This window comes from Buceros rhinoceros, unplaced genomic scaffold, assembly GCF_000710305.1.
Source record: "Buceros rhinoceros silvestris isolate BGI_N320 unplaced genomic scaffold, ASM71030v1 scaffold26376, whole genome shotgun sequence".
NCBI classification, from domain to species: domain Eukaryota; kingdom Metazoa; phylum Chordata; class Aves; order Bucerotiformes; family Bucerotidae; genus Buceros; species Buceros rhinoceros.
The window spans coordinates 10,523-19,878 of record NW_010417321.1 but is presented as its reverse complement, the minus strand read 5'-3'; the positions used below and the strand labels follow the sequence as shown (position 1 = coordinate 19,878).

The 9,356-nt window shown below is 39.7% G+C and overlaps 1 protein-coding gene across 1 annotated transcript in view; it reads left to right on the top strand.

Moving 5' to 3' along the window:
• Nucleotides 1-23: 23 nt before the first annotated feature.
• The window catches only part of DDX18 (DEAD (Asp-Glu-Ala-Asp) box polypeptide 18), an 11,201-nt gene continuing 1,868 nt past the window's right edge, over nt 24-9,356 (top strand). Inside the window, exons 1-11 of the mRNA XM_010138170.1 lie at nt 24-69; nt 1,002-1,136; nt 1,674-1,809; nt 2,283-2,383; nt 2,499-2,698; nt 2,784-2,898; nt 4,151-4,290; nt 5,124-5,285; nt 6,238-6,390; nt 7,109-7,222; nt 7,909-7,965. Coding sequence (XP_010136472.1) covers nt 1,748-1,809; nt 2,283-2,383; nt 2,499-2,698; nt 2,784-2,898; nt 4,151-4,290; nt 5,124-5,285; nt 6,238-6,390; nt 7,109-7,222; nt 7,909-7,965 — 1,104 coding nt within the window. The 5' untranslated portion in view covers nt 24-69; nt 1,002-1,136; nt 1,674-1,747. The remainder of the gene's footprint in view (nt 70-1,001; nt 1,137-1,673; nt 1,810-2,282; nt 2,384-2,498; nt 2,699-2,783; nt 2,899-4,150; nt 4,291-5,123; nt 5,286-6,237; nt 6,391-7,108; nt 7,223-7,908; nt 7,966-9,356) is intronic.

Sequence of the window (9,356 nt, the reverse complement as noted above, 5' to 3'; positions counted from 1 at the left end):
CCCGCGGCGGGGAGGAGAAGAAGAGAAAAAAGAAGAAAAAGAGGAAAGCGGTGGCTAATGCGGAAGACGGTACGTTGTCTTAGCAAAACCAACTTGTCTGCCAAGGCTGAGTTAGCCTTGGAGACCCCAGAAGGCGCCAGCTTTCGTTTTCTTCCCCGTGGGAGAGGATTTGTGGGTGGAATGTGAGAAGTTAGTTCCACGTGTTGGCCTGGTGCACGTTAGAAAGCCCTGAGGTCTTCAGCGTTACCTGCTTGCTTATTCTGATTGTAACATTTGAACTCTACTACGGACTAAACCGCTAGCAAGCGATGTAATTGTTGCAGAGGATGCTGCTCTGTAACGTTAAGTTTGGACGTGTTGCTTGTTTATCATGCAGATATCTGTTTATATTGTTTATTATTATATACGATAATGTACAATATTATTGTTTATTGTACTGCCTTTCAAAGTAGAGCTTTGACAGACAGATGGTTTCTGTGCTTGAATGTCCAGCCAGTTCGTCTTTTTAGCAACGCATCCAGCCTTTGGCAACATATCTGTGTATTATGAAACCAAAGTATGCTGGAAAAATACTCCAAAAAATTGCATCAAACAGGTGTTGTCAGGCAGTTCTCTGAGGATTCAGGTACTTAGAACAGAACAGACGATATACTTCACGTGACCTGAGCACAGGCTGTGTTGGAAAGTTGGTGTCTGCTTTAGAGACGGGAGACAATTCTGTAACTGGTTCCTCATTTCCCCAGAAAATGTCACGTAGTATACTAAAGCTTCACTGGTTTACTCTGCAAAGTGGACTGTGTGCAAGGAGCTTCTGAGGTTTTTGCTCTCTGCCTCAGAAGGTCCCACAGAAACCTTGCCTCCCCTTCTCCTGCCCCCCTCCCACCCCTTGAAAAAAGCATGACATTTGTATGTGGCTTACAGACTGAAAAAGAATTCACTCTGTGGAACAGCTTTCCGTATTTAACAGATTTGTCTTTTGTAAAATCACGCTGTAGATGCAGAAACTAAAAAAGCAAAAACTGAAGCATCCGAATCTGTGGAGGTAGAAGATGAAGATCAGCAGGATTCCGGAGAGAAAGAAGTGGACGGGGAGGAGGATGAGGATGAAGTGCCCAGTTTACCCCTGGGTGTAACAGGTAACGTGTGTTCTCTTTTTCGTGTCTGTGCCAGTAGCCAAGGTGTAGCGCTTTCTTCAGAGCGAGTTGCAGTTTGCAGTGGGCTTTGTACGTCAGGTGTTTGACGCGGCTGATATGACTCTTACTTGGTCACTGTGCTTTGACATTTCAATTAGATACACGCTGCTGTTAGCCTGAAAGTTACTAGTGAAAAATCTTTTTAAAGCGTACAGACACATTGGTTTACCTGTAGAGAAAGAAGTCAGTGAAGAGAAAGATGGGGGTGTATGACTAGGGGACGTGGGAGGAGTGGCAGTGCACTCCTGTTCATTTGTAACAGTTCCGTGTAGTATTCTTAGGAACACATTCATACAGAGTATCTTGACAATGTCTTCGGATTTCGTGGTAGAAAGAGACAAGAAGAAGTATTTTGCTTTGGTGTTGGGTTTGGTTTTCTTCATCTTTTCATCTAGGTCAGTTTTAACTGGGTGATGTCAGAGGACAGGTGGAATTGAAGAAATAAGTTTGGATATGCTTTATTTTCCCCTCTGACTTCAGGTGCTTTTGAAGACAATTCTTTTACTTCCCTGGCTGGTGTTGTCAGTGAGAATACACTGAAAGGCATAAATGACATGGGGTTTACGCACATGACTGAAATTCAGCATAAAAGTATTAAGCCGCTTCTGGAAGGCAGGTAAGAAATACATCTTTGATCACTTTATTGACCCCAAATATTGTGTAAACTTTACTAGCAAACTAAAAACATGAAATGTGACTTTCTGCAGCTAAATGGTTTGGGTTTGGTTTTTTTTTTTAATACCTCCTCATGTATTATTATTTTGTTTATAGATATTAATATATCTGTGTTGCGTGTGAACAAATGCTTTGGGTAAGCTCACGGAAGCTGCATTTGGCTTTGAAAGCAGGAAAGTCTGCTTTCACTGGTCTTGTTGTCAGTGTCTCTCAGACACTCTCCCACGCTGTCGCTACAGTCATAGTGACCAGTTGCTGCGGACCACATCTGCTACCAACCTTGTAATGCCAACTCTGCTGGTTTCCATTGAAGCATATTATGGTTCTAAGTTGTCAGCGTTGTTCAGGATGGGATTGTTTTTATTCTCTGTACAATCATCTAAAGACTTATTTTTCTAACTTTGCTGCATACAGGGATATTTTAGCAGCTGCGAAAACAGGCAGTGGCAAAACACTCGCGTTTCTTATTCCTGCAGTAGAGCTCATCTACAAGCTGAAATTCATGCCTAGAAATGGTAAGGCTCTGAATTTCACAGTTGGATTTTGTGTGATGCAGGCATTTAGGAACGTGGCTAGGAGAGGGACTGGGCGAGTTGTAACTTTTTCTTATCCGGTTGCTGTATTTTTTAGGAACGGGTGTTATTATTCTTTCTCCTACTCGAGAGCTTGCTATGCAAACCTATGGAGTTCTTAAAGAACTTATGAATCATCATGTTCACACCTATGGTCTGATCATGGGAGGCAGTAACAGATCAGCAGAAGCACAGAAACTTGGAAACGGCATCAACATCATTGTGGCAACACCAGGAAGACTGCTGGATCATATGCAGGTAGATAAAATAGTGATGTCTAATCTGTGTTATTAAAACACACTAAAACTCCTTCCCTGTCTGACTGAATTTGTTAATCTTCCAGAACACTCCAGGTTTCATGTATAAGAACTTGCAGTGTTTGGTAATTGATGAGGCGGATCGTATCTTGGAGGTTGGATTTGAAGAAGAAATGAAACAGATCATAAAACTTCTACCAAGTAAGAAAAAGGATCCATCTTTCCTGGAAATCACTTGACTAACATTATGTCTTCTTTATGACCCAATTATTCTAAGAGAAGTCATTAATTTTTATAGTTCTGTAGATGCGCTTCAGAATGATTGTCTTACTCTATCCTTTTTTTCTGACAGCTTGTAAATATTTCTTTGTCCTTCGGACAGTTTTCATATGCACTTTAGGGATATAATTCTGTTGATATAAGATCCTTTCAGTTTAACATCTACATTCTCTCGTTCATCTTCCTCTGCCCATTTATTTCCTAGTAAGGATTAAATACAAGAGAAAAGGTCTTCTGACTTGCAATGTTCTTCATACCACCAAGAACAATATCTTAAGGAAGTTTAAGTATTCACCTTAAAGTTTCCTTTTCCTAATTTTTCATTTAGGTAGTCCTTGTAGTTGATTTATTAAACATATTTTCGAAGTCAACAAGGCTCTCTTTAACTTTCCAAATGCAGAAAAAACTAAAACAAAACATGGAAATAGTATATAAAAAAATCACTGATAAATATTTTGAGGTTCCACATCAAAAATGATGGCCCTGGTTGCTTGGCAAGAAGAATTGCTGCTGGTTTTGCCATTGTGAAATGAAACAGGCCAAGTCTGCATTTCACATGTACTCGTGTAAGAAGAAAATGTGGTAGGATCAGGATACATGCTTGAGCTGAGAGATCGCAGGCAGGCAGGAGACCTCCTACACCTGTTCTAGGAGCACTGAGGTCACAGAGGCTCAGCACAGATGCACAAATGTGTATGTGCTAAAGTGATTTTGCAACACAAACAGTAACAGTGCACCACAGCTTTGCTAAGTTTGTTGCACAATCTAGTATGACATTTTTTTGTTTTAAGAACAAAACCAATTTAATATTCACGTGAATTAAATAATTTTATGATTAGAACTACAAGGCTGGTCTCTGTTAGAGTCACTGTTTTGTGTCTGAATTGAAGTGCAAATGATTTTTAACGTTTTCACAGAGAGAAAGAATACTGTGGTTTGATACCTGCTAGGATTTGGGGGTGGGGGCAGCCTAAGGAGACAGCCTAAGGAAACATCCAGTGCATAATACTGCTACACCTGTCTTTGTTTGACAGTAGCAGTATGTTTGAATTAGGATTTAATTGAAGAAAGTAGACTTGCTCAGGGAAGTTTGCAGCTAGAGATTTTATGGACCTGCTATTTGAATTCTCATTTAAAAAATAAGGCTGTCTTTCAAAACAATTATTTCGTTCAGAGCGCAGACAGACGATGCTCTTTTCTGCCACGCAAACCAGAAAGGTTGAGGACCTGGCGAAGATCTCTCTGAAGAAAGAGCCGTTGTACGTTGGGGTTGATGATCACAAGGAGACAGCGACAGTAGATGGTCTCGAACAGGTAAAACATGAATGTTATAAAAGGGGTATGATCTGTGAACATAGCGAGCCCTGTGTGTTTTCACCTGGGCTGTACAAGCACTGTCTTGAAGGGTGTTACCATCCTGATGGGCAGAAGCCTGAAGGGCTTTATTCAGTCTGCTGACTGCAGTAAGTTATGTGCATCTTGTCAGTGTATGCAGGACAGGTGATCTAAAACCTCATTAAACACTAATACAGGTACTTACACTTCTCTGTCCCTGTCTGTGTTATAGACCTAAGCTCCAGTGGACTTTCTAACTGTATTTTCCATGTCACTGACTAGAGATACATACACTTCAGAAGTATTTTGTTGTTGTTGCTTCAAATAATAGCGGAGTGGAGTTACATAGTAGTTTCTGTGTTCGTTATAAATGACCAGTATCTACATATTTGCATTAAAAGACTAAATCAGTAGCGAGGATTCTGCAAAATAAAATTCTTGAAATTGTAAAAACTCTGAAGAACCCTATGCAGTGTTTTTCATGCCTAATGTCAGTAATTCAAAGTTCCTGAGATGCATTTTTATTGTATACACTAATTACTTTTCACTGAATTTAGTTTGGAGGATTAATTAGAAATGACTTCTTTATGTTTCAGTTATTACAGTAAGTTTCTTGCCAGTTGCATCATCTTTAGGAGTTTGATGTACCAAGGTGAGGGACAGGCAACAAACTGAATAGTTTGGCCCAGTACAGCTGGAAAAACTATTTGGCATATTTGTCCCACAACATAACACTTCCCAATTTAATTGTATTGCTGAAACAAGAGTTTGTTCCCTACTTCTTTATGTAACAATATTTAAAATTTTCGCAGGGGTATGTAGTGTGTCCATCTGAAAAAAGATTCCTTTTGCTCTTCACATTCCTCAAGAAGAACCGGAAGAAGAAACTAATGGTATTTTTTAGTTCATGTATGTCAGTGAAGTACCACTATGAGTTACTCAACTATATTGATCTGCCTGTTTTAGCCATTCATGTAAGTACTTTATTCATTGATTTATTGGTAATTAATCTGATAGGAACTGTATGGTGTTAATGACCTTACACTTGCTTTGTTTGTTGCAGTCCAGTTTCTAATAAGCAGGCACTCTGCTCACAAAACTGATGATGATCTTGGTTAGTCTGTTGTACAGAAGGAGGTAAAGCAGAGACTACCTAATAACACCACTTCAGTAGTGTTAATCGTGCTATTTTCCAAACCAGGACTGAACACTGATGCTAATTTCTCCTGTGCGTGTAGCAAACTTTCTCTTTTCTTAAGTTTTTGTCAAAGGAATCAGGACACTGATCCCTGAAGTGTCGGGTGCTTTTTCTAAGGCCAGGATGATGTCTGGCTTTACTATGCCAACTCTCACCATTTAGATGAGTATTTTAAATTGTCAAAACCACATAACCCATAGTTTGGGAGAAAGAATTGACTGGAGTTTTGTGAAACAGTTGTAACTGAACCGCAAATGTTCTTTTTTATTTTGTTCTTTTGGGGGTTTTTTTTGCTCTACTTTGATAAAGCTGTTACAAATATGATGTGTGTGTGTGTGTGTGTTTGTTTTTAACCTGTGATCTATCTACCATATTGCTAGACTTGCCCATGTCTTTTTTCTGAACTTCAGGCATTTATGCAGCCCTCCTGAAAAGAATGCCTGTGCCACCAGATTTTTAATGCTTTGGAAGATGTGGTGTAGGCTCTTGAGAGATTCCTTTTCATGTAGTCCTGTGCTGCTGACTGTGGTACCGTTGTTTCTTCACCGTGAAGTGGTTTTGCTTGATCTGTACAAGTCCATGATATGGAAATATGCCCCAAATTATTTTATATTTTTGGCAGTGATATAATATGTGAAATGGAAAATTAGATTTAAACTTACAGATTTTTAATTAAAAAAATTTTTTTTGGTTGATATTTCATCCTTAATGTGTTTGTTTCCTTTTAGGGCAAGCAGAAACAAACCAAACGTACCACAACATTTTTCCAGTTCTGTAATGCGGAATCTGGAATACTGTTGTGCACTGATGTAGCTGCCAGAGGACTGGATATTCCTGAAGTTGACTGGATTGTCCAGTATGACCCTCCAGATGATCCAAAAGTAAGTTCAGGAAGTAGAGAGACTTCGCAGCAACAAATCAAACCCTAGCTACAAGTGCAGCTGAGTCTGCTGCTTGACAAAGGTCAGGAATCAGCTGTGTTCGTGTCTAGCCACTGATTTCTACCACTTCTCTACACCAGCTGCTAGGAGATGCTGCACCTAGCTGAGACCTTCATTAGCTTTTTAAGGGTTGCTTTTTAAAGCATTATTCTTGGTGCTGTTACATTAATTTAAAATCTAATCAGCTAAACAACAAAGCACTTCTCAGGGGGAGTATGAGGTTATAATGGCATCCCTGAGTCTCCCAACAGCTTTTCCAGTGGAAGTTTGATTTTTATTTAAAAGTCAGTATTCTAGTCTGAGTAGGTGTCCAGTGTAAACAAGCGAAACTCAAAAAACACAGAAGTTTTGACAAATATACACAGCAAATATACCAAAAGCAAAATTTAATTTTAGTGACAGCAGGCCAAGATATTTTTCTTCTTTTCCTTAAGTAAAAGGTAAAATGGTTACGGTTCTGTCTCATTGCATCTTCAGCACTTGGTCTCCCTCGTCCATGAGGGAAATCCATGTATGTCAGTGCTAAGAAAAACTCTTTACAGATAATGGATGATGCATTACACTATATTAATGTTAAATTTGGGGAGGGTTGTGAAGCTGTTTGATTATTACATGTTTCAAAGATGATCGGAGTTGCTGTTTCTTATTCTTTCCAAAGGAATATATTCATCGTGTTGGTAGAACTGCCAGAGGCATAAATGGTAGAGGACACGCTCTGCTCATTTTACGACCAGAAGAACTGGGCTTTCTTCGTTACCTAAAACAAGCCAGGGTAAACTTACATCTACCTACATCTATTTTGGTGGTTTTTTACTCTGCAACAGGTTTTGCGTGGCAAAAACTGTAATGATTGATTTTTTCAGCAAAAACCATCACATCTGTAGAACACATTTATTTGAACATCTGACTGAGTCTAAAGACAGCAGCATAAAGATTAGTATTGGGTGTATTTATAGTTGCTTTGCAACTGTGCAGCTTGTGTTACGAAAAAATAAATAAATTTCCTGTGACCTCTCTGTGGACAGATATGGGGAGTTTGACCATCCAGAGGAAATTAAAATCCAGGTATTGCTTGTGCCGTTTTTATTTTTTGTGTTGACAGACTCAATTCCAACAGAAGCATAGCCGTCTGCTAAACATAATCATTTTAATAAAGTAGAACTGCAGGTCGTTTCTTGGTTGCTCTCCTTATGGACTTGTTTACAGAGTTTTGCCACTTGTAACTACAGTGGTAAAAGCAAAACCTAAAGAGGTAGAAGTGTCATACTGAGTGTCCTTATTCCTCTAGCTTAAAGGAAGTGATCATACTGGCACTGTAAAGGCGCTTTACAGCCACAGCTGTGGTATTAAAACAAAACCTGCTCTTTAGCAGTTCTTTTTCTATTTGTTTTAGGTCTTAAACACTTTCAGTATTTACACAGTATAAATAATTCTGCTATTTTACTGCTTTTTTTTAAGGTACCACTAAGTGAATTTGAATTTTCTTGGTCAAAAATTTCAGACATCCAGTCTCAGGTATGAAATGACTTCCCACTAACTCTACCCTGAATATCTGTGTAATAATTAACACGGAGAATGAAAATCTATAACAACTGCAGTTTAAAAATAGGTATGCTTGTTTGGAAAAGTTCCTGTAGATGAGTGCTGTGCAGTAAATCCTCCTTCCATATTATCTGTCGCTTGATGACAGTAAAGCAATGAAATGTTTACAGTTTAAAGATGAGTTTTATTATCTAGCACTGAATTGACATCCTTACGTGGTACTAGTGTGCTTGTAAGAATGGTTTCTTTGCATTACATTGCGAAAGCACAGCAGTGTAAACTTGCTTTCAGCTTCTGAACAGAATGTTCCTGTCTGGCCAGCAGAGGTTTGGTAGCTTTACTGAATGGGTAGGTATGTTCAGATGACTGGTGAATGACATACATTTTATAAGGGTGTGCAGAAAGAGATCCAGTACCAACACGTAGAAATATCAGTATATTTCAGTCCAGGTGTATTTTTAACTAGCTGGTGTTAATTATGCCCAGCATCAGCTAAACCTGTTTTGTGCTGCAGTGCTACTAAAATCGCCATGGAGCACGAAGTTGAACAGAATAGCGTAGGTGGTTCTGTAGATGAGAATTTCTGCTGTGTAGTTCTGTGAATCATTCTTTTGATAACAGCTCTGTAGAGCTTCTTTGAAACAAAGTAACAAGAAGCAGTGAAGACAGTCATTACAGAAAGAGGTTCCTAGAAAAGAGTAGTTAGGAAGTGACGATGTCCACTGGAACTTATTTTTAGTGTGCTGAATTAATGTATGCTCAACATCCAATGAGACCTTGGATCTGAAGAGTATTGAGAACAAATCCACAGCAAATCCAGCGTCTCAGTCTACGCTAGTGCAGACACAGAATCATCTGGTTAGAAGAGACCTTTAAGATCGTCGATTCCAACTGTTCACCCTGCACTGCCAGGGTCCCTAAACCATGTCCCTCAGCACCAGATCTACATGTCTTTTAAACATTCCAGGGATGGGGCCTCCACCCCTCCCTGGGCAGCCTGTTCCAATGCTTAATGACGCTCTCTGTAAAGAAATGTTTCCTGATATCCAACCTGAATTTCCCCTGACACAACTTAGGGCCATTTCGTCTCGTCCTGTCATTCGTAACATGGGAGAAAAGACTGACCCCCACCTCCCCACAACCTCCTTTCAGGTAGTTGTAGAGAGCAATAAGGTCTCCCCTGAGCCTCCTCCAGAATAAACAACCCCAGTTCCCTCAGCTGCTCCTCCTAAGATAAGTTCTCTAAACCCTTCCCCAGCTTTGTTGCCCTTCTCTGAACCCACTCCAGCACCTCAATGTCCTACGTGAAGTGAGGGGCCCAAAACTGGACACAGTACTCAAGGTGTGGCCTCACCAGTGCCGAG